This window comes from Schistocerca piceifrons, chromosome 2, assembly GCF_021461385.2.
Source record: "Schistocerca piceifrons isolate TAMUIC-IGC-003096 chromosome 2, iqSchPice1.1, whole genome shotgun sequence".
NCBI lineage: Eukaryota > Metazoa > Arthropoda > Insecta > Orthoptera > Acrididae > Schistocerca > Schistocerca piceifrons.
The window spans coordinates 740,235,498-740,261,964 of NC_060139.1; the positions used below are offsets into that span (position 1 = coordinate 740,235,498).

The 26,467-nt window shown below is 37.3% G+C and overlaps 1 protein-coding gene across 1 annotated transcript in view; it reads left to right on the forward strand.

Moving 5' to 3' along the window:
* LOC124775814 (regulating synaptic membrane exocytosis protein 2-like) overlaps positions 1–26,467 on the forward strand; it is a 966,162-nt gene that overhangs the window by 503,521 nt on the left and 436,174 nt on the right. Inside the window, exons 16-17 of the mRNA XM_047250647.1 lie at positions 4,653–4,798; positions 19,982–20,164. Coding sequence (XP_047106603.1) covers positions 4,653–4,798; positions 19,982–20,164 — 329 coding nt within the window. The remainder of the gene's footprint in view (positions 1–4,652; positions 4,799–19,981; positions 20,165–26,467) is intronic.

Consider the following 26,467-nt stretch of genomic DNA (forward strand, 5'->3'; position numbering starts at 1 on the left):
ATGATGCGGGAACCCTACGGTGATGAGCACATAACCCATACTTGGTGTTACGAATGGTTCACATGGTATAAAAATGGCTGGATGGAAGTTAAAGATGAACTTCATTCAGAAAGCCCTTTGTCAATGCCAATTGAAGACTGACTCTAAGAGATTGAAGAGGACTATAACATTTTAGTTGGATCACGTGTGATGAGATCCTGACACAGTTCCTTGGAGTGCATCGTATTGCCACCAAGTTCATCCTACAGCTCATGAGTCAAGACCAGAAAGACCTTACCTTGCAATCTGTGAAGAGCTCCTGGATTGCACAAATGAGAACAAGATGTTCCTTAAGAGAATCATAATGTGGTGAGATGTGGGTCTCTGGTTATGATGTTGATACCTAAGTTCAATTTACACAATGGGTTGGGAAAAGTTCACTGAGACCAAAAAAAGCTCATCAGATCAGGTTGAATGTCAAAGCTATCCTGATAGTTATCATTGACTTTGAAGGTAGTTCACCTTCAATTCATGCCACAGGGACAAGCTGTTAATCAGTTGTACTATTGGAACATGTTGCGAAGCCTGCGAGAAAATGTGAGAAGGAAACCTGCTAGGTTTGTTACCTGTAGGTTTGAATAACACTTGAGTATTACAGAGATACTTTCTGAACTCAAATGGGAATCCTTGGAGGGAAGACAACATTGTTTTCTAGGAGTGCTATTGAGAAAATTTAGAGAACTGGCATTTGAAGCTAATGCCAGAACAGGAAAGGAAATGACTAGTAGGGGTACAGAGCACCCTCCACCACTCACCGTACAGAGGCCTGCAGTGTATGTGTGTAGATGCAGAGTGGGTAAAGCGTAGCCGTGGTCCAGGGTGCAAGGTCTTTTTCTGTTATTCAAATTTATGATGGAGCCATGCTTAGGTAGGTCAAACCTGTGTGGTCGGATTATATCTCCATTTCTGCAAAATATTCATCTACTTTGCATGCCTTATAGTTTTTTGCCTCTGTGTGTGCTACTTCCAGCTTATGAGATGTTGACGAATTTATGTGTTCTGGGTTGGTCTTTACTGAAGTGATTTTACAAATTTTGAAATTTTCTTGTTTTTTCCATAGTCCAAAAGTTTATTGAATGTTTCTGCCTCATTTTTGGCAGTTTCCTTATTACCAAGTGCCATTTTTCCATTCCCGCTTTTCGGTATTAACATAGGGCAGTTGTATTTTTGTAATTTTGTAATCAAAACTTTTGTTATAGTCTCCACAATTGGTTTTCTGGTTTTTGAGACTATTTTTACAGTCAAACATCATCAAAAACTTAACTGATACATCCTGCAGTATTATCACATATTGTTGCAGAAATTGTAATTACCTGAGAAATTTTGGGATAACATGTGGTAATATTGCCTTCTGTCTTTGGTTCATTTAATATTAAAAAAAGGAATAGTAGCATTCTAATAATGTCAACTACAGTCTCAAACCAAGAATTATTTCAACAGAAGATAACGGGAGTGACTCTCTTCGAAAAAAAACTCATACATAGCATCATTGCGTCATTTTGATGAACTCATCTGGGTTTAAACCTGTGAACTTTATACTAGTTCAAGTGAGCAGATATGACAATAAAATTATATGGTTAGAAATTGCTGTCATAGAATGTGAATGTCATGCTAGGAAACATTCAGCCAGCTAGTCATTACCTGTATCTGGCCTGTCAGATACATTCCCTCATTGTTGTATGATAAGCTGGCTAGAAAAGCTGCCTTGTCACAGCCTCACAGATCCAAATTTTGTCATGGTCTCAAATTTAAGTTGTATTCCGTGTGCAGGTAACAGTAGCAGATTTCAGCAATTGTGGTTTGCATTTGGAAGTTCTGTACAGAAGCACTTTTATAACAACATGTAACAGCTTTCATTCCAATTGTCTTGTGATTTTTTCAAACTAGTCATGTCTTTTGAAATTTTTTCCTACTTTGTGGAAAACAGAGTAATATTTTTCATGGGAATGTAAGCTGACTTAGTAGATAAATTTGAGAAACACTCATCCAGCTCATTTGTTGATCAAACTCTTAAAATATTGTGTCTCATTGACAATTTACCTTCTAGTTCCAGTCTGAATAGCCCTAGAAAGTAACACAAACTAAGTTGCATGTTTGATTAAAGTGTTCTTGACTTCACTGGCTAAAATTTATGAACACATGACTGATATTGACGAAAACTTTTGGTAAGGTAGTTGTTGGATGTATATATTACTAATTGCTTCAAATTTAAAACCACTTTTAATACACATTGCAAGCTATTCAGAATTACCCTTCATTACACTGAAAATAGTTTTAGTTTGTCCAGAGTCACTGGTCTCATAAATGACACATGTTCTTTCAATTTTGAAATATATTTTTAGTCTTTGGTGTAAGCATTATTATTTAAATACTTAAATGTAGTACAGGTTTCTCATTATGAGCTGCATTGTATTATTTCCTTTTGATATTTTTTGGTTCTGTAATAGGTAATAAAGAATGAAAGAATACTCACATGCCATTTGTCATAACTATGTACAAGAATTTTAGGCAAATCACTGTTGTGTATCTTAATTACAAACTATTCCTTTTTGTTGCAGACAACAACTTAATAGCTCTTTATCCTCTGGTAAATGTACTGCATATTATAACCAAGTAGGCAATTCTGATTCCTTTGTTGGTAGTGTGTTGCAAGATCTAACACCAGGTGGCTCAGGTGCATGTAGTTGTTGCAGCAGCTCATACCATATGCATTCTGGAAACGTGTATTCTCCTGGACTGAGAAAGAACTCATGTAGCTCCTTAAATCATCCTCCTTTGAAGAGAAGCCTAACCGTAGCTAGTTGCACCTCTAGCAGCAGCCAAGAGTACTGTCGTCATGGTTCTTTAGTACACAGCTTTTCACTCGGTGACCCCTCACCTTCCAGACAGTGTACTGCAAGTTGTAGTCCTGCAGGTAACCATTTGTCCATTGCAAATTCTAAACAGTCATCAAATCCCCATTATTATGGATATGACAGTGAGTATAGTGGAGCTGAAACAGAAATTCATTGTTCTGATCAAAGTTTTGATAGCCAAAGTTGTGACATTCCTGAGCAAACTGCCCATAATGATGTGAGAAAACTAAAAAATGCCCAGATGGAGTCAAACAATATCAGAACACAAAATGTAGCATTTCAGGCTAAAAAAAAACATACAGATATTAGACACAAAAAGTCTTTTGTCTCATCTGAGCAAAAATGGAGAAATGGTAACTTCAGTTCAGCTAGAAATGTATGTGATAAAATTATGTGCAATGTCGCAGAAGTGCAGAAATTAGGATGCAACAGGACATCTGGTGAAAATCTGAAGGCTTGTAACTCAGTAGAAGTTTTAAGTTCCTACCAAGTAAAAGATACATGCAATAATAACATCAGAAATAAACAGTGGCAAAACACTAGGAGGATGTTTAATGATGAGGTGACAGCAGAAGAATCAGGAGGTAATGGAAATAACTGTCCTTGTACTTGTAGTGATGTTCTAACAGGAAATAATGAAGAACAAGATATACATTGCAATACAATCAAAGCTGCTTCAAACCAAAACTGTTCCAGAAACCAGCTGATCAGACGGAATACTGTGGCTGTTGTCAATAGAAGAAATTCCACTATGCTTCCTCTTGATAAATCATCAGATTCACCGAAAGAAAAATCCAGATGTACTTTAAACAGGCGCAATTCTGTGGCAGTGATTGGAAGCAAAAATTCTGTTCCCACAGCTGAGTGTAACTCTCCAACTCAGGCATCATTTGAGCAAGACTGTCCTATTTTATCAAGGAAGCTAAGCTCCAGTGGCAATACAAGGAGATTGCATACACAATTGTCTTTTGATAGTGAAACTTCAGTACTAAAATGCTGCCATTGTGAAATATGCGATCAACAACGTGAAAGTATTAGAAACCAAAGAAGTTCAATTTTGAAAGGAAGAAGGTACACAATTGCTGTGCCAGATAAAAATGTAGATAGGAGTATATTTCTAGAAGATAGGTCATACTCAGATTACACATTATCTGTGAAAGACATGGCAACAGGATGCCATCCTTTGGAAATAAAAAATTGTGAAAGAACGCCTAGTAAAAATGTGACATTCTTAGGTGAATATGTTTATCATGTGAATAATGAAATTCACAAACTCCACAAAGAAAAGAGTAAAAGTGAAGTACAAGCTGCAGATAACTCTTGCTCACAATATTCATGCTCCACAGTTATGACAGATTATAACAAAGATGTTGATAAGGAAATGAGTGTGGAAAATATTAAATATGAATTAGAAGTACAAGGAAACGTGTCATGTCAAATATGCCAGCAGAATTTCTCTTCCCTTACCCCACAGATTGAGTTCAGACAGCTACCTGATGGCCTTGGTGTGGATGAAACAGTTAATACTGATAAATGTTGTAAGGATCATAGTTGTGTTGTTGGATGTTGCAACACACCATCATGTCAGTGTGAAAGTAGTAGTATAACAGAACACAGTAAAACCTGCTGTGACTCTTCTGGAAAAGGCTTAATACATAGTGATAGTCACACTCTTGATGCTAGTGTTGCTAACAGTTCACCCTTTCCTATGTCTTCCTCCTCATCACCACAACACAACATGGATTTACAATGGAGCAGTGACTACGGTGGTGGAAGCAGTGGAGGTGTACAACGTGTAATGGCCCACCACAGTAGTGCTCCAGGTGGCAATGGGTCAGGAACAAAGCGTGGAACATTTACTCGGAGTTTATCCAATGCTGAGGTTCCACCTGATGAAAAAACAGGTAACTTAATAAATTTTTCTTTTGTAATTTGGAGTATGTCTACATTTTCATGTGACAGAAAGCATTGTTTTAAAATTACATCATGAAATTCTATTGCTTTTAACCTTATGTTTTATAGTAGTTATATTGGATAGATAAGAAATCTATTTGCCAAGTGATGGCAGGATAATACACATATAAAAAAAGTTTTTCTTGTGCAAGCTTTTGGAGCCAGTGGTTCCTTCTTCCGAGAGATCAGTTGAAGGGGAAGGAAGAGGGGTGAAGGGAAATAAACTGGAGAGGTTTAGGAAAGTGGGAAGAGTTTGGAAAAGTCACCCAAAACCCCAGGTCAGGGGAGACCTACCAGATGGAATGAGAAGGAAAGACTGATGTTGGGAACTGCACTGGAGAAGATTTCAAAACCTAAGAACTTTAAGGTACAAGACAAGGTTATATGCAAGACATAGATTACTGCTAAAAATCGTGCATGAGTTCATAAGAGTGATAAGCCAAGTGCATTGTATATAACAGAAGTGGGAGGTGAATGGTGAAAAATAGACTGGTTAGAAAATGAAAGATGTAGGAAACTAAAATTGAATGAAGAAAGAAGTAGTTGCTATGAAGAAATGCTGAGATGGAAGAAATTAATGTAGATTAAGGCCAGATGGGTGGTAAGATACAAGGACATGTTGCAGTGCTAGTTCCCACCTGTGGAGTTCTGAGATGGTAGGTGTGGTGAAACAGGCACTGATGTCATGACTGTCATGTTGTAGAGCATGCACTGCGACAGGATATTTTGTGTTGCTGGTATACACCCTCTGCTCATTCATCCTAACTGACAACTTGATAGTAGTCACGCCAATGTAAAAGGCTGAACAGTGTTACATACCAGTTGGTATATGACATATTGTTTCACAGGTGGCTCTCCCTCTGATAGTATATGTTCCACTACTTACGGAGCTGATAGAGGTAGTGGCAGGAGGGTGCATAGGGCATGTCATGCACCAGTGATGGTCACAGGGGTAGGAGCTATAGGGTAGGGAGACGGGTGCAGAAGGAACATAAGCTTTGACCAGGATACTGTGAAGATTGGTAGGGTGACGAAAAGCTATTCTAGATGTGGTGGGCAAAATCTCAGACAAAATGTATTATTTTAGGAAGTCACGGTCTTGTCGAAGTAGCTGATTAATACATTGAAGACCAGTATAATACTGAGTGACAAGTGGTGTGCTTTGAAGTTGTTTTTTAGAAGTATCAGCAGTACCAGGATTGGATGTGATGGTCCATGAAATCTGCTTTGACTAGGGTTGTAAGGTAATTACATCCAGTGTAGGTTAAGGTGAGAATGGTGGTGTATTGCTGTAAAGAGTCTGCATCTGAACAAATTCATTTGCCTTGAATGCCAAGGCTGTATGGGAGGCAATTTGGATTTGGAAAGGATGGCAACTGTCAAAATCTAAGTACTATTGTTTGTTAGTAGGTGTAATGCAGACTGAAGTGTGTAGCTGACCTTCAGTGTTAGTGTTGATTACAATTTTACATGTAACATTTCCTATGTTATTTAAGAATTTAGTTATAACAATTTCTTATGGTTCACTGCATTGCAGAGCTTTCTCTTAATTGTCTTTCACTGATTTATTTGGAAATTTGACAGCTAGTTTCTTTCCCACCCTTCACTTACCTTGCTTAAACGTAGTTCTTTCACATTTTTAGCATTTGTTTTTTGCCAAACCGCTGTGATCAACTTTTATTGCCATCTCCTACATTACTTTACTTGCCAAGCAATGTAGTTTACGTTTTCTCCTATGACTTTCTCTTTCTGTTTGCCCAGTTTTTACAGTTTAGCCTCTTTTCATTACTTTTCCTATCGATTTTTTCTTTTACAGTCATTTTTTTGTGTCATCCAGACCACTTTTCTGGCTAAAAATTCTCACCAACTCAGTACCTTTTGTTACCATTGACTGTTCTCACTATTTTTGTGCGAATTTTTCTGACTTTTCCTAATTTGTTTCTTGCTTTTCTTCTGTTTTTCTATCTTTTTCCAACCCTTGCTTCACTTTTGTGCCACTCCCACTGTTTCTAACAATCCAAACTGTCCTCTCTTACCATGATAAATCCCATCACATATTACATCCATACTTATTGAAAACTCGCTTTTACACTATCAAAACTAAGGTCCCACATTCTGTTTCTTGAAACCTGCTTGTTCCCTGGAGTAACTCACAAAGGCCTGACATTGATAGTCCCTGCTTCTGGATATAATCTTGCTCTGCATCAGGCTCTTTTACAATTTGAAATACCGCAATCTCTTGCACTTACCCAACATAACTTTGAACTATATGTTTCATCTGCCAATTTCCACTCCACCAAAGTTCTCACCTTCTACAAAATCCTGTAGTTTGTCTGCCCCTCGTGTTTTCTTGGATGGCATTAACTGCAAAGCCAACTTCAAACTGCAACAACATGCCAGACTTCACCTCAGAAAGCTATCCCATCTTCTCCTACACTACCTCAACAGTGTGTTTCACTTCCTGTCCCTCTGCACCTTCCTAAACAGCCACACCATCAACCATCACTCTTCTCCTACAAACTGAGCTTGACCAACAGCCCCTACATCTCAGAGCCTTCACCACTGCCTCCTAGACCAATAACAAATCATAATCAAAAGAACCAGTCACAACAGTACAGTGTTCTCAACCTCATGTCTAAAGCACTCTCCCCTCTTGAATGGTGTGTATTATCCAAGGGTCTCATCTTCACTCCTAAACCTGCATTTAATCACACTGCTTTGATGAAGCACCTACTTTCCTCCACATGTAATGTCAACTGGAAATATTACATTGCAAGCCAATCTGAAAACCTTTCCAACAGCAAACCTGATGTTGAATACTGCCTTAAACAGTTCATAACATGATCCCAACTTGACCCACCACCCCTACCTCAAAACCATCCCTTATAAGCCTTCCAAGAACTCCTCACATCCAGCATTGCTTCACAACCCTTCCTCAGGTCCCTGCAACATGACCCTAACCTGTCCTCTGCAGTACTCTATGTTCCCTAAAAGCTGGTGACTCCATCATTACCCTGCCATCAGATAAATGATCTACCACTGTGGTATTTGACTGGCAGAAGTATGTTAGTGAAGTCTATGTCACCTGTCTGACAGCTTTACATACAGCATTTGCCCTCAAGATCCTTTCCCTGTGATTCAGGCTGACCTGCAGTCCCTCCTTAAAACCTCAGGCCCCACGAGGACTAACACCTCAATTCATAGAACTTCTTACCTCGTCCAAACCGTGCAACTCCCCCCCCACCCCCATCCCCTTTTCACCTTCTTCCTAAGATCCACAAACCCTGTCATCCTGGCCATCCTATAGGTGCTGGCTTCAAAGCAACCACCAAACATATGTCTGCTTTAGCTGATCAGCACTTGCAACACGTAATACAAAGACTTTCCTCCTATATTAAAGACACCAACCATTTCCCGCATGATTTTGAAATCGATGCTTGTCCTGCTCCCACCATACACCTTGCTTGTTACCACAGATGCCGCCTTCCTCTGTACTAACATTCCCCATGTACATGGTCTGTCTGCTGCTGAATATTTCCCCAATTTTAGCGCCCACCTTATTTGAAACATGTGACATCCTTCCTGCTCACCTTAGTCAACTTTATATGTACGTACAAACAGATCAGGGGAACGGCCATGGGAACCAGTATAGTTCCTTCCTATGCCAATATTTTCATGGGTCACTTGGAAGGGGCTTTCATAACCCTTCACATCCAGGTTTGGTTTAGATACATTGATGAATCAGGTGAGGCCGACCTGTTAAAATTCCTGGCTAAATTCCTAGTTAAATTTCACATGATCCTATTCCAAATCCCATGCCACTTTCCTTGATGGTGATCTCATCCTCACTGAAGGCCAGCTACACACTTATATACACATTTTAAAAAATGGCTCTGAGCACTATGGGACTTAACATCTATGGTCAACAGTCCCCTAGAATTTAGAACCACTTAAACCTAACTAACCTAAGGACAGCACACAACACCCAGTCATCACGAGGGGTCCACATTAAAGCTACTAACAAATGACAGTACTTAGATTTGGACAGTTACCGTCCTTTCCATGACAAATGTTCCCTCCCATACAGCCTTGGCATTTGAGGCAAATGTATTTGTTCAGATGCAGACTCTTTACAGCAATACACCACCATTCCCACCTCAGCCTTCGCTGCATGTAATTACTCCACCAGCCTAGTTAAAAAGCAGATTTCCTGGGCTATCACATCCAATCCTGGTACTGCTGATCCCTTCAAAAAAAAAACAGCGTCAGAGCACATCACTGGTGACTTGGTATCATCTTGGTCTTAAATGTATTAATTAGCTACTTTGACAAGGCCATGAGTTCCTAAAATCATGCCCTGGAACGAGATCCATTCTGTCTGAGATTTTACCCACCACACCTAGATTAGCTTTTCCTCACCCTCGCAATCTTTGCAGTATCCTTGTCAGACCCTATGCTCCTTCTGCACACATCTCCTGTCCCTGTGACTGTCCCCATTGCAAGACTGGCCCTATGCACCATTCTACCACCACCTATATAAGCCCTGTAACTGGCAGAACATATACTATGAAAGGGTGAGCCACCTGTGAACCATGTACCAGCTGTTATGTAGACACTGCTTGGTCTATTACATTGCCATCACTACCACCAAGGAGAGGGTGTATACCAGCGACACACAATATCCTGTTGCAGAGCATGCTCTGCAACATGACAGTCATGACCTCAGTGCCTGATTCTCCACACGCACTATCTGGATCCTTCCCCCCAGACATCACTTTCTCAGAGCTCCACAGGTGGGAACTAGTGCAACAAGTCCTAGTTTCTCACCACCCACCTGGCCTTAATCTATGTTAATTTCTTCCATCCCAGCATTTCTTCATAGCAACTACTTCTTTCTTCATTCCATTTTAGTTTCCTACATCTTTCATTTTCTAACCTGTCTATATTTCACCATTCCCCTCCCACCTCTGTTATATACAATGCACTTGGCTTTTCACTCTTATGAACTCATGCATGATTTTTTAGCAGTAATCTATGTCTTGCATATTACCTTGTATTGCACCTTAAAGTTCTTAGGTTTTGAAATCTTGTCCAGTGCAGTTCTCAACATCTGTCTTTCCTTCTCATTCCATCTGGTAAGTCTCCCCAGACCCGCAGTTCGGGGTGACTTATGAACTCCACCCCTTTTTCCTAAACCTCTCCAGTTCTTTCTCTTCAGCCTTCTTCCTTCCCCTTCTACACTTCTATCAAAAGCATGAGTCACTGGTTCCAAAAGCTTGCATTAGTAAAACCTTTTTTATATGCATGTTCTCCTGTTGCAGTTTAGTGAGTAGATTTTTCATCTATCCAATTCCATTATATTGTCAAAAATAGATTAAATTCGTTTTTATAGTAATTTGATTGCTAGAAAAAAGTAATAAAAATCTGGAAATAAATAAAGGCCCTGTATCTGATTAAACTTTATTGCTGTGTTTCATGAGGAGAGGTTAACAATATAAAACATTCTTACAAAAATCTTTTTTTATTACTATTTGAAGTAGGTTTTTCTAATTTCTGCCATGAAAGTATAATTTCAGCATAGAGTATATGAAAGAAGTAAATAAATGAAAGATGTGGGAAAGATAATTCTTTGCTGTATTATTTTTGCTCAAGAGAATTATACTTCAAGAATTGCTGAAACAAAATTATGTTGGTACATTATATGCTTTTATCAGTATTACTGCAATATTTAATACCAGGAAATATTATCTGTTACATATACTCAGTTTAACTGAAGTTCATATTTTCTACCACAACTTGCAGAAAACCAACATGAAAATTTTCTTGCTCTCTATCTCTTCCTGCCATATACTTTTTTTCTCCCTAGCTTTAGTGTGTGTGTGTGTGTGTGTGTGTGTGTGTGTGTGTGTGAGAGAGAGAGAGAGAGAGAGAGAGAGAGAGAGAGAGAGAGAGGAGAGAGTGAGTGAGAGTTGTGCCACCACTTTGAGTCTTATCAAGATCAACTGGATATTTGTACAGTTTTTTTTTTTTTTTTTTTTTTTTCCGTATAATACTTCATTACATGTGAATGCACCATCTGCAAAAATTCTGAGGTGAGTATTAATAGTTGATGGCTGTTCATTCAACATTCTGTATCCTCCCTACAAAGAAATCCTCAGTTCTGTCACAGATTTTGTTTAGTACCTAAATAATCATACTTATGTTACTAATGATTAATGTGGTATGGAGCCAATGTTGTTGTTGTTGTGGTCTTCAGTCCTGAGACTGGTCTGATGCAGCTCTCCATGCTACTCTATCCTGTGCAAGCTTCTTCATCTCCCAGTACCTACTACAACCTACATCCTTCTGAATCTGCTTAGTGTATTCATCTCTTGGTCTCCCTCTACAATTCTTACCCTTCACACTGCCCTACAATGCAAAATTTGTGATCCCTTGATGCCTCAGGACATGTCCTACCAACCAATCCCTTCTTCTAGTCAAGTTGTGCCACAAACTTCTCCCCAATCCTATTCAATACGTCCTCATTAGTTAACGTGATGTAGTCACCTAATCTCCAACATTCTTCTGTAGCACTACATTTTGAAAGCTTCTATTCTCTTCTTGTCTAAACTATTGAACGTCCATGTTTCACTTCCATACATGGCTACACTCCTTCGAAATACTTTCAGAAACGACTTCCTGACACTTAAATCTATACTCGATGTTAACAAATTTCTCTTCTTCAGAAACGCTTTCCTTGCCATTGCCAGTCTACATTCTATATCCTCTCTACTTCTACCATCATCTGTTATTTTGCTCCCCAAATAGCAAAACTCCTTTACTACTTTAAGTGTCTCATTTCCTAATCTAATTCCCTCAGCATCACCCGACTTAATTCGACTACATTCCATGATCCTCGTTTTGCTTTTGTTGATGTTCATCTTATATCCTCCTTTCAAGACACTGTCCATTCCGTTCAACTGCTCTGCCAAGTCCTTTGCTGTCTCTGACAGAATTACAATGTCATCGGCGAACCTCAAAGTTTTTATTTCTTCTCCCTGGATTTTAATGCCTACTCCAAATTTTTCTTTTGTTTCCTTTACTGCTTGCTCAATATACAGATTGTATAACATCAGGGAGAGGCTACAACCATGTCTCACCCCCTTCCCAACCAATGCTTCCCTTTCGTGCCCCTCAACCTCAACTCTTATAACTGCCATCTGGTTTCTGTATAAATTGTAAATAGCCTTTCGCTCCCTGTATTTTACCCCTGACACCTTTAGAATTTGAAAGAGAGTATTCCAGTCAACATTGTCAAAAGCTTTCTCTAAGTCTACAAATGCTAGAAACATAGGTTTGCCTTTACTTAATCTATTTTCTAAGATAAGTCGTAGGGTCAGTATTGCCTCACGTGTTCCAACATTTCTACGGAATCCAAACTGATCTTCCCCGAGGTCGGCTTCTACCAGTTTTTCCATTCGCCTGTAAATAATTCGCGTTAGTATTTTGTAGCTGTGACTTATTAAACTGATAGTTCAGTAATTTTCGCATCTGTCAACACCTGCTTTCTTTGGGATTGGAATTATTATATTCTTTTTGAAGTCTGAGGGTATTTCGCCTGTCTCGTATATCTTGCTCACCAGATGGTAGAGTTTTGTCAGGACTGGATATCCCAAGGCCATCAGTAGTTCTAATGGAATGTTGTCTACTCCTGGGGCCTTGTTTTGACTCAGGTCTTTCAGTGCTCTGTCAAACTCTTCACATAATATAGTATCTTCCATTTCATCTTCATCTACATCCTCTTCCATTTCCATAATATTGTCCTCAAGTGCATCGCCGTTGTATAGACCCTCTATATACTCCTTCCACCTTTCTGCTTTCCCTTCTTTGTTTAGAACTGGGTTTTCATCTGTGCTTTTGATATTCATACAAGTGGCTCTCTTTTCTCCAAAGGTCTCTTTAATTTTCCTGTAGGCAGTATCTATCTTACCCCGAGTGAGATAAGCCTCTACATCCTTACATTTGTCCTATAGCCATGCCTGGTTAGCCATTTTGCACTTCCTGGCGATCTCATTTTTGAGACGTTTGTATTCCTTTTTGCCAGCTTCATTTACTGCATTTTTATATTTTCTCCTTTCATTAATTAAATTCAATATTTCTTCTGTTACTCAAGGATTTCTACTAGCCCTCGTCTTTTTACCTGTTTGATCCTCTGCTGCCTTCACTACTTCATCCCTCAGAGCTACCCATTCTTCTTCTACCATATTTCTTTCCCCCATTCCTGTCAATTGTTCCCTTATGCTCTCCCTGAAACTCTGTACAACCTCTGGTTTAGTCAGTTTATCCAGGTCCCATCTCCTTAAATTCCCACCTCTTTTTACTTTTCAAAAGCCAAGAAATACTACATCCATCAGGTAACCTTGATCCATGCTCCATTACTATTAGGGCATCATGTGAGAAAAGTGCAAGTTGGGTTTCACTCGCTCAATGCCATAAGAACCCCTGCTGGTCTTTCCGCATGATATACCTATTATATTATATCTGAATTCAGAATATGATCTATGTTTCTACAACAGGTGGATGTCAAAGGGGTTGAGTGGTGGTGTGATGGATCACTTCTGCTACTCCTTTTGTAGATAGGTGTGATTTGTGCTTCTTCCAGTCATTTAGTACAGTTTTATTGTTCATGATATCACATTCTCTAACACTTGGGGTATTTGAATTGTGACCTATAATGCACCAAGTGTTATTTGTCATGAAATCTGCCTGTACCTTCAGGTCACAACAATTTTTCAGCTATCAGTCTTTGTTTAGTTACAGTAATCTGGTAGAGTCATTATTATAATGTCTACATGTTCATAGCAAAATTGACTGATGACAGAAAAGTGTATTCTGTCTAGCCATCTGGCACACTTCTATTCCCACTATACTATGGTTTAAAGTCAATACAAAAAGTTACCTACTATCTCAGGGTGAGTCTGTTGGTTGATAGAGTGCTGCGATTACAAGTTTAGGTCCACCCTTGATACTGATTCCTGAGCAAACAATCTCAGTGCAATTTCTATTGCTATCTTGGTGGATATGAGTTTCTATCCTTTAGGTGTATGCCTAGATTTTTCTAAAATATCTGACTGCTGTTAGTTTTGTGTTTTAACCAACTTTCTTTAACTAGTTCATGGCAAACAGTTTTATACTAGTTGCACTGCTTTTCTGAACTGCTGCAAACTCTGATATTTTGTTGTGAGTGCTTCAGCAATTGATAATATCATTAACTGTAATTCTTGAAATAGGTGGTTTATTAAAACACATTTTCACGTCCAACTCTCTCGCGGATTGTAAAATTGTTGCTCTTTGGTTTATTTATTCTCTTTGTAACAACACATTTACGAAAAGAGTTACGTGAAATACTTTTAGCAATGCTGTGCTTTGCTTTTCTTTATCATCATTACCTTTTAGCGGAATAAAATGTATATATGGAAGTCTTATTGTTCTGTATCTGGCCTACAATTTAAGGAACGATTTTTCGTAACTGCAACTCATGCTAAGAATCAATATATCTTCCCTACTTCATAGTGATTAAAAGTTGAAATTACTTTGTTATGAGCACTGATGTTACAGTCCGTGTGATCGTTCAAAAACACAAGTTCGCAGTGGATTTTATATCTCGTTAAAATGCTATTTCATACCACGACTAGCCCAAGAACATGAGACTCTCATTAAAAAATACGTTGTCACTATAAAGTTTGCCAGATCAGAACGGAGCACAGCAAGATTCCTATCAGATTCTGAAGGTACATTAAATTATTTGCACTGTAAATTATATCCTATCAGCAGCCTGCGTCAATCTGCAACACATCATAAAATCTTCTGATCTTCACTGCCAGTCTGGGAGCTAAAAGAAATAATATTATTTTACTATTATTTTACCGCTTCCTTGCGGTATGCTCGACTATATTGTAAGTCGTTTAAATACGCCGCGGCAGCGGCTCTTCGTTCTCCACGCAGCTCAGCACCACGGATAATATTTATATAACTGAAAAATGTCTCAACAGGATGGGATAATATGCAAGCAAGCTTAACAATAAATAATACAAGTTTTCATTTAAACAACTCTATTAAAACCTTTAAATATCTCAGTGATTACAGACCTTTGTGAATTCACACGTAATGGCGTACATTGCTTAGTCTCGACAAAAGAATGCTACACTAGCGTTCGCTACTACGACACAGGATATCTTACTCGTTCGACTCCCAGATGAAGAAGACAAAGAAATTGCTATTCGTCACATATTATATACTAGTTACTTATTCTAATCTTTGTTCGACATTTATCGTCTGTGGCGGTTTCATTACTCGCCGACGCAGATATTCTCAAAAATAAATAATAAAAAAAAAATACATAATTTTATACAATAACACAATATGATACATATAATTTTCTCGTTACTACATAATATGTTGTTTTTGTTTCTTACTAGACATTGCAACATGAAACACAGAACACAAAGCAGTAATTCTGTACAGTCATATTTTAACATGAGTGACTAACAAATTAATGATTGAATACAGAACTGAAAATCAAGGCACTACTGTATCTGCACAGAAATTCTATTAAAATGTCGTTAAGATATAACAGGTCACTGGGACTTTTATCTTTTTATCTGTTGGGCCATTTCTTTCATCTACATCTACATACATACTCTGCAATTCACTGTATAGGGTGTGGTGCAAAGTACCCTGGACCCTTTGAGACTTTGGGTCTTACACTATAATTATCAACATTTGAAGTGAATAGAGAATTGCCTAAATCTACAAGCTCTTGTGTGCACTCCAAAGTCAGCCACCTGCATATCAACCTGTAATTTATAGTAGTCCCCTGACCCATTTTGGGGGATCCCACCATTATCAGTCCTATGATACAAACCAGAAAGTCACAACATAGAGTGTCAAAGAAGATATGAAGTCTCTGGCTTAAGCCTTTTACTTGGTTCAGAGCCAGAGGGCTATGATCAGTTCTGAGGACAATGTTGCAGATTGTGAACTTCATTGGAATCCAATGAGCAAGGCTGGTCTTCTCAATCATCTCTGCCAGTTGTGGGAAAAACTCAAGTAGACCCAGATAACTTTGAGAGGCAACCTTCATTTCAGTGTGTGCCTTAATCTGCAATTGGTAGCACCTTGTTCCTTTAAAGTCTGTTGGAATATCATTTTCAAAATGTATAATGCATCCTGGGGTACACACACCATGAAGTTTCTTGTAAAAGAGACAGTTTCTCATCACATAATTACAGTGGATTAGATAATATATTTTTCAGGAACAAACAGATAAACAGAGGCTCTTGTACTTCCTTTTGGATTTAACCCATTTACTTTTGTTTTCAAACTGTGTGACTATATTACTGAGTAGGTTGAGGTGCACTTATGGTGTCAGCAGATCTTCCACTGTGTGCTGCTATTCACAGTTTCTTTCCAATGGCATGGCCAATCAGATGATAGTATCCAGTATCCAATGCAAATTGCTGAGTCTAATTACTAACATCTGTGGAACATACACATTGATCACTTTCGTTCTTGACTTGGATAGCTTGAGAGTGATGATTATTTATCTGGCTATTAAGAATTATAGTACGTTAGTTACGAGTTTGTGTCTGTGTTTCATGAATTCTATGATTCTCAGAATATGATAGGGTTTCTTTGTGTATTGTCTCTCCACAAACATGAGTTCCATTTTGTGTTCATACTAGCAAGTTCCCATCAAGCAACGTATGAGCTTATAATTTGGTTGTGAGTTGGCAAAGCCAATGGATGTGACAGAAGCAAAACTAACTATGACAATGGAATGATCTGTAACATGGCACAAGGTATAAGTTAAGTTGAAATGCTGCAGTCTGGTTGTGAGTTGAGCCAACAAATGTTGACTGGAAGAAAACAGACCATGGTGATGGACTGATCTGTGATGTAACTCAGTGCTCATTTGCGAAAACATCAGTGCTCATTTGCGAAAACATCAGTGCTCATTTGCGAAAACATTGTGAGATATTTTCAAAGTGTACTGACTTCTGAGGTTGTGGCTATTCATGAGCCCAAGAATACAGTTTAAATTTTATGGAGTGTTCTGTTATATATGACAACATTCTGGATTACACCTTCCATTATGCTGCCATATAATTTGATACACACCACACCATGTCCGTATTTATTGAACGTTGGTGCCAACATCTTGTGTAATCATCTGATTCATCATTCATTGTGTACACTTTCCATCATTCACCATGCAAAAATTTACAAACTACAGAATGCAACACAAAAGTTACTGAGACCATAAGTGACCTTTTATCAATTTAAATTCAAGGTCTCATATCTCAGTGTCGCTTTTCTCCCAGTTCATGTATTTTTCTTGTTCGATATGATTTTTGTTTCTGACTAACTCATCTCCACTCTCTCTGGTTCCTCTGCCATACGAAGAGGGCCCGTGGTGAAAACACTGCTCTTGCATTCAGGAGGATAGTGATTAAAATCCTCATCAGGCCATCCATGTTTTTCTGAGGTTCCCTTAAAACTTGGATTTTTCCTTTAAAAAGACACAACCATTTACTTTTCCTATATTTGCTGAATCCAAGCTGGTGTTTCATCTCTAGTGGCCTCTACAGAGAAGGTATATTAAAACCCCTGATGTTTCTTTGTTCTTTTTGGCTTGTTTGTCTGAATTTATATTTTTTACTCTCAGCTATCATTATCAGCCAAAAAAGAAACCTATATATCCAGACTTTTGACTTTTTTATTTCATTGTTTGAATAATTCTTGTGTAGCTTTTTTCATGTATTTTTATATAACAGATGTAAAGCTTTGTTGTTGTTGTTGTGGTCTTCAGTCCAGTGACTGGTTTGATGCAGCTCTCCATGCTACTCTATCCTGTGCAAGGTTCTTCATCTCCCAGTACCTACTGCAACCTACATCCTTCTGAATCTGTTTAGTGTATTCAGTTCTGGTCTCTCTCTATGATTTTTACCCTCCACACTGCACTCCAATACTAAATTGGTGATCCATTGATGCCTCAGAATATGCCCTACCAACCGATCCCTTCTTTTAGTCAAGTTGTACCACAAATTTCTCTTCTCCCCAATTCTGTTCAATACCTTCTCATTAGTTATGTGATCTACCCATCTAATCTTCAGCATTATTCTGTAGCACCACATTTCTAAAGCTTCTATTCTCTTCTTGTCTAAACTATTTATCGTCCATGTTTCACTTCCATACATGGCTACACTCCATACAAATACTTTCAGAAATGACTTCCTGACACTTAAATCTATACTCGATGTTAACAAATTTCTCTTCTTCAGAAATACTTTCCTTGCGATTGCCAGTCTACATTTTATATCCTCTCTACTTTGACTATCATAAGTTATTTTGCTCCCCAAATAGCAAAACTCATTTACTACTTTAAGCGTCTCATTTCCTAATCTAATTCCTGCAGCATAACCCAAATTAATTTGACTTCATTCCATTATTCTCATTTTGCTTTTGTTGATGTTCATCTCATGTGCTCCTTTCAAGACACTGTCCATTCTGTTCAGCTGCTCTTCCAGGTCCTTTGCTATCTCTGACAGAATTACAATGTCATCAGCCAACCTCAAAGTTTTCATTTTTTCTCCATGGATTTTAATTCCAACTCCAAATTTTTCTTTTGTTTCCTTTACTGCTTGCTCAGTACACAGATTTAATAACATTGGGAATAGGCTACAACCCTGTCTCACTCCCTTCCCAACCACTTCTTCCCTTTCATGCCCCTCCACTCATAACTGCCATCTGGTTTCTGCACAAATTGTAAATAGCCTTTTGCTCCCTGCATTTTACCCCTGCCACCTTCAGAAAGCTTAATATGAATTTAAAAATGATAAAAAGAAATTTTAAACCATGATACCTCAGGTTTTCTCCACAAGATTCTTCAATAGTGTGCTCCTGGCTGTCCTGACAAGTTGTTGTTTCCATTTTATGCACAATATTTTGACAATCAACCCAGTTACCTTCTTCAGGTCCTGTTGTGCATACTTGCTGCCGGACTCCAACCAAATGGTGAATAATCACCTGTCTCACACTGCTGTTTATAGTCAGATTCAATTCCTGGCACCTGATCTTCCTTTGATGCTTTTTGTTTTTCTAAGCTCACACTGATATGTCATGAAAGCTCTGAAAAACAAAAAAAGCATCAAAGGGCATAGTGGGCATAGGAAATGGAACTCATCTAGAAATAGTGGTGTGAGCCTGACAATAGTTCACATTTGATTGGCATCCAAACAGCAAAACTTACCGCACCTGAAGAAGACAACTTGGTTGGTCATCAAAATATTGTGGATAAAATTAAAACAACAACTCAGCAGACACGAGGAACCACACTTTTAACTTTTAAGCCATTGAAAACATAAAATTCAAATTATACTTCCACAGAAGTTGCCAAAGATTATATCAAACAATGGAAAGTTCAGAATGGAATAACAATATGCACTGAATAGATTGCTGCTCACAACCTCAAGGAGGCATTGAGTGGCAGATAGGCACATTTAAAAGTAGGCTCTTTGAAATTATTTGCTTTCAGACAAAATCCTTGATAAGGGGAGAGGCTAATATATTTCATTTTCAACTAGATATTGAAATGTAGATTTGAGTATAGGAAAGATTTTCCAATGCATATGCCTTTCATGAAGCAGGTCATACATATTTTTCACAACTATGTCTTTTCTGTGGGTGAAGTGTAATGGACATGGGTGAAATGATATTTTTTTTTGGCCTAAAACAGGAGTTTTGAGAAAGCATCTAGTGGCAGAAAGTGAAGATTTAACATATTTGTTAAAACAATATATATTAAGGTAGAAAGTAAGACAAAAAGGAAATTTGATGAACAGAGAATAATTGAAATAGTGAGATGCTTTTGAGGTTTCTAGAAATTGGCCTGTTGTTACTGTCATTGTTTGAAGAACAGCAAAAGTCAAATGATGTGCTTGTACTTCTGTGTGTATATTGAGGTGTAAGACCTATTAAAGATCTACTTACATATTCCCTTCCATTAAAAAAATTATTAATATGGTAACCTACTGTGTTGTCACTGCATAATGTGAAAAATTATTTGATCTATTTGAATATCTCTTTAATGCCAGCAGATGGTAGTCTGAGTGACACAGCTGTCGGACAGCTGCATGGTTTGGATAATTCACGCCGAAAACCTGCATCAACTGGTGACCGGGGCAGCAGTAGTGGAGGAAGCAAAGGCAGCAGTTCTGGGAGCCAGTTTTCAGGACTGAACAAGAAGAGCAGCTCAACATCTCAGCTTTCAGCAACAGGTACCTTTCTACTTATCTTGTTATTTATAAAACATCTTAACCCTTTGTTCTTTCTCCTCTTCCGCCTCCTCCTCATCCTCCTCTTTCCCCAACAACCTCCCCTCACCCCATTCTCCGTCCCCCCCCCCCTCTCTCTCTCTCTCTCTCTCTTTCAGCAAAGAATTAAAAATTAAATTTAACTAAGAGCTGTAGCTTTAAGACACACTATTGGTGTGTAAGGAAATGAATAAATCTGGAATGTGTGAAAATGTTAATATTCACTGGATGTCATTTCTTACTAAAAGCTAACTATACCATTTGCTGCTATTTGACATAAATCATTCTGCATTTTGAATATGGCCTGGAAGGATCTGGCAGACGGTGAATAATTTAGGAGTAAAGGACTCACCAAATGGGTTGATTCTTTGAAAGGTGTACAAAAAAGAATGAAAACTTTGTGTGGCTGTTAGTGACTCAATGCTCCTACTATTCAGTGTGTGGTCTCCTTTACAGCTTAATAATTTACAGTCTACATTATGATTTGTTGTATATATCTCACTAAATCGTTTCCACATAGTTTTCTAACACATAACAATTTTGTTATTTGTGTTGTCTCTCCACAAATGTGAGTTCTGATCTGTATTCATAGTAGCAAGTTTCCACAAAGCAATTTCTGAGTTTGTACAGTTGTTCATGATGGAAATAATTTCTGTACTTGTATAACTGTTACTGATACTTAAAGATATGTCTAATATACACTTTTAGCTTGAAAATATTGTTTGTAACTGCAGTAACAATGACATTCTTAACTTTCTGTTTGTTTCTGAAATAATAGCAGTTGAGGTACTGCTAGTACAGTGGCATCTACTGCTCTCTGTTAATTTATACCTGGAGTCACTGCACATGTTTAAAGCCTCTCTGTCATTATGGGATCTATATAAGATGGTCAGTAAGTGAATCAATCAGTGAAAAGTAAGAAAATTCAGTATCTGTGGAATGATGAATGATTAGTTAGAGAAATAATAGCAAGTAACAGACAGACTTTAAGTGTGTCACAAGCACAAGTAGCACATTTTTATGCATCTATAAAGAAGAAAAAAATCAGTCACACTCTGTCATTAATATTAGAAACTGGCTACTTTCAGAAATTATTCCAGTTATGGGAATTTTGCGATATATGTCTGTTTAGTATACCAAACTTGGTGTTCACAATTTGTGCTGGATAAGAACTTCTGTCCAACTACATTAATTTATGCAGATCACTGTTTACCAGAGTCATGTATGTATAACATAACAGGACAAAATGTCAATCTCTTTCATTGAAATCTAATTTGTTTTTGCAAATTTTCAGTGGACTGGTGATGATGATAACTTATCACAAAACCTCTTTAGTCCTGTTCATAAATTGTGTGTGTGTGTGTGTGTGTGTGTGTGTGTGTGTGTGTGTGTGTGTGTGTGAGAGCATGTGTGTGCATGTGTGTGTGTGTGTCTTATAACTATGCAAATTTTAACTGTAGTTGCTTCTTCTTTCATCATTGCCATCTCAATTTCTTTTGTTACAAACTGCCTAGGCTGCATATGGTGAAAATGCTCAATGTTTTTTATTTGCACTTGTTTCTTTGGCCTTTGTTTAAAATATTTCACCATATTACCAGCATTTCTGTACTCTCTACAACTGTTAATGAAATATATCACTGTCTTTCTTTGCGCTTTCTACAGAAATTTTGTGAGACAGCCACATTAATTATTTGTGACTACAGGCGGATTATTGGAATAAAAATTTTCTGACATTACTTTTATCCTTCTGCACAGTGTTCTCAGAATGCTACAGTCCATTTGCTAATGTATTTTTATGGTTTTTTTCCCTCCCAGAATTTAATTTCCTACATTTTTTTTAAAACTGTCAGTGTAATAAATGTATAATGTTACACATTTTTACTCTGATCCACTTTATCAGCTTTTCCTAATAGTTATTAATATACATTTTTGTCATTCATATCATCTACATATTACGTGTAAAATGTGTTTCACTATCCATTTTTTTTAATATATACACAGTCATTCTCTCATTTATTAGATAAACAATGCACAGTCACTTTTTATAATCCTTACCATCTCTAATACAATTCACAGGTCTGTTGAGGAATAATGATATACATTTGTTTTCGGAAATGTGATTCCACAAAGAAATGAAGTTTTCACGGTATACAGAGTAGTTCATGAAGATTCAGGATTGCAGCCAGATGGCACTGATTTCTTGCCTCAATGGCACTGATTCCTTGCCTCGATATTTTGGCTGACAACCTCTATGAACCAACATGATCACTTTCTGACAGGGAATGGAAGCGCTCTTCGGAGAGTTACAGGTGAATGTTTTATGGTTTAAAATACTCACCTGAAGATGGCTACACGATTTTCAGCTGAAATATATAAAACACTCTCGTGAAGATGGCTGAATGGTTATCAGCTGAAATATCGCAGCAAAAAGTCAATTTCATCCATCTGCAGCCCCGAAACTGCACAGAATTGACTAAGAACTGTTGGTAAAGCCCATAGTTATGTCTTATTGATGATTAAGAGACTAACCAGACTTCACCCTAATTTCCAGTCCATTTATGCATGTTATGCAGCTATCAGTTCCCATAGGTTAACAACCAAGATGGATCATTTTACAGGAAACAAACAAGGTTTTTCTGCTCACCAACCTGTATTGTAGACAGCATTGGGGTTTCAAGTCTGCTGCCCTCTGGACTAAATGAGTTACAATTTTCATAAAGACTGACTGACTGCTAAATAATAATATTGACTTGAACCCTTGTTGGCACATTGTCAGCATATGAACTGGTCATGTTTGTCCCAGCCTTTTAAATTTTAAAACCTATCAGACCTTGGCTAAAACCACTGTGATGATTTAGCATTGTTCTCATATGTGATAAAAATCTTTGAAACCTGACATCTTGTTTACCATGGCTATTAGTGAGTTTCTTAAAATGTGTGGTTATGATGAAAGGACGATGGGAGTAGAGAATTGTAGGAATTTAGGCAATGACTTAAGTGCGTGGAGCCGGTGGAGCTACATCTGTGGCTCTACCTTTCTACTTGAAGTTTGGCTTAATAGGGATGCTATAGACAGCTTCCCAAATTCATCTACAACTCTTGTGTTTTGGATCAATAAATTGCAGGATGTTTGGATACAAAGATAGGTTAGTGGACATAGAAGGAAGAATTAAATGGATGTGGGATAGTTAATGGAAGTGTAGTAAAATAATGAAAACAAAAGGGAATTCAAGTCAACAGGTCATATATCTTATTAGATAACAACAGAGCAGAAATGAAAGTGTAAGCTTCACTGTAAACAGAATATGAAATACATATTGGACAAAGAATTTCAAGACTCATTTAAAAATAAACAATAGATAAAGTATATTCCATGAAAATTATTCAGGTCTATGAACAACATGATCACTTTCTGACAGGGAATTGGAAGCGCTCTTCGGAGAGTTACAGAACCATATAAATTACTGCGAATTCCACCACAAGATGATAATTTGGAACTTTAAACCAAAAAAGAATAAAACCATAAAATAATGATTGACTGGATATATTTAGATACATACAAGTATTATAAATGATGGACATCATATGTTAGTAGAATTTGCTGAGAAGAACATCATGCTTCTCTGTAACTTCTTCTTTGAGAAGAAAACCTATAGAAAGTGAACTTGGGAAGGACTGAAAGAATAATGATATATCAAAAATTAAACTAAGCAACAAATTCACCATCATACAAAATAAACACACTTATTCAAATAGCAAACGATGGTGCAGATAGGCTACAAAGAAAGCAAAAGAAAATCTCAAATGCAGTAAGGCAGTTATTAAAGAGATGATAAGTGTTTCCATGAAATAATACACAATATTGTATGTTGAATTAAACAAAACTAATTTGAGAACAGTTGAGAAAGTGTGAGAAGGCCCAATGTGAACTGGTAAGAAAAACAATTGAAAACAGTACTAGAGTGAAGAAAATGTAAGAGTAACTTACTTTGGGGTGTACTCTGTATTTTAACTTTTAAAAAGGCAGATGGAACAGTTATAAACAACTGAAGAAAACTATACATTTATTTCAGCATTTCTTTACACATTAGAATTATTTAAGATGTGGATAAAAATACTGATATGTCTCAAATGTAAGTCCTGATTAGGGATTAAAAAAAATTGACAGGAATTGTGGAATCTGGAAGCAAAGGAACACTAAAGGAAGTAGCAAAATTGTTACAAAATATCTGAAGAGGAAAATTGTTTCCTAAATGTGAAATTATATTTAATCATTTATTTACAAAAGTATAAAAAGGAAAGTCTCCTGCCCACAATCTACAAAATATTCACTGGAATTATCACCATAGATAAAACAAAATGATTGGATTTTAATCAAATGAAAGGGCAAGCTGAATTGAAAAATGAATACCTTGTGAACAAAATTGTAGAATAGAGTAATCAATATGCATTATCACTTTGTCTGAACTTCATACATTCTAAGAAATATTTGACTCAGTTTCAGCAAAATCTATACTAACAGCACTCAATAAACAAAACATTGATTCAGCAGTTGTTAATATAATCATCATCATCATTTGTCATCTAAAGCAGGATAAAGGGCCTCTTCAGATCTTTTAATGCATTAGAATAAATGTTTTGCATTGTTCCTGGATGGGTGGTTGTTGGTTTATTATTATTATTATTATTATTATTATCATTATCATTATCATTATCATTATCATTATGTATCCATTTTCCACTGGGTTCTCTTCTTGAATTTTTCTTTTCTCTTGAAATCCAGCAAAGAATTTCCCTGGTATATCTACCGTCAATTTACGTGGCTACATCCTTTGCTTCTCTCCATTTAACTTTCATCACACTCATAATGTATTCCATTCCAGTCTGTTTTGACTAGCTTCTTTCTTTTTTCTTTACTGTAGCGATTACAAGCAGACCTAGCTTCACTACTTGCTTAACAAAGCTCAGTTTTTTAATGTTCATTCCATTAAAAGTGTGTATCTTCACTAGAAGACTGATTCATTTGCTTGGTGCACATCAGTCTGTCTTTTGTGAAGTGTTCTCTTTAGAGAAAGCCAAATGAAATCTAAGCAGTAAAGTGCTGAGGATGTAAACAACAGTTTCATAATCCAGAAATGTTGTTTCCAGATTTGTACATATTATCCTGTTTTTATATTCAGTGAATTTGTAAATGCATTATATTGTGTGGATCATCAAATTCTACTTAGCAAACTAAAATATTACGACATTCAAGGCATGCTTCTACTTCTACTTCTACTTCTACTTCTACTATTGATTGAGCCTTTCCATGATAACAGAAATTAGAATATCACATTTACAAACTGCAACACAGGATTAATACTAAACACAGAATGTGGAGTCCCATAATGTTTGATACTGTGGGATTTGTTCCTCACTGAACACGACATGGATACATAATAGTATTACTAGTCAAGCAGGGTAAAAGGAAAGTTAAACTGTGGAGATATGTCATGAAAGAACATCCAGATTAGAATAGTCCCTTTACTGGAATATTAACAAGGCACAATCAGTTGCATAAACTTACAAAAATGTCTATGAACAAAGGAATGTGGAACCAGTTGGTATACCAGTACACACCATGAGTGCCCACACACCATGAGTGCCCACTGTTCATTGGAAAGATCAGTGGATGCAGTCTCTCTGGATGACATGAAAGTAAGTCTTTAACATTCTTGTGGTGCATCAAATTTGACTGATTTAATACAGGAATTGAAGAACTATGGAATACAAAAATAACAGGGCTTACGAGGGTAATATGAGTGAGTGTAATCTAACAAAAATTAAGAAGGAAGAAGCTATATACAGTTTACAAATTAAGAATGTAGTGACTAATCTAGCACAATAACTAAAGTAATTGCATGACACAATAATGAACTAGGGCTCTGTTGGTGAGCTGATCTAACAATATTCGTATTCTGTCTCTAACAGCTGCTTGCAATGTGCCACAGCAGTTTACCCAGTTTACAAAGGGGTCATATCACACCGCACTTACAATATCATAACAAACTCCATGAAGTAAATATTCCAGAATCAGGAAGACCATGGTGAGGCAGTGCTAAACCATTCAAGTTCCAAAATGTCATGTCAGTCCTATGCCAACTAGTTCTCCATATGTGTCAAGGGAACCCTGCAATTTTGTTTCCTTAAGAGGCACATAAAACCAACTCTCCTTTAATGTCTTCTCCGTTCATGCACCTATCTCATAACATTACAGCAAGCTGTTAA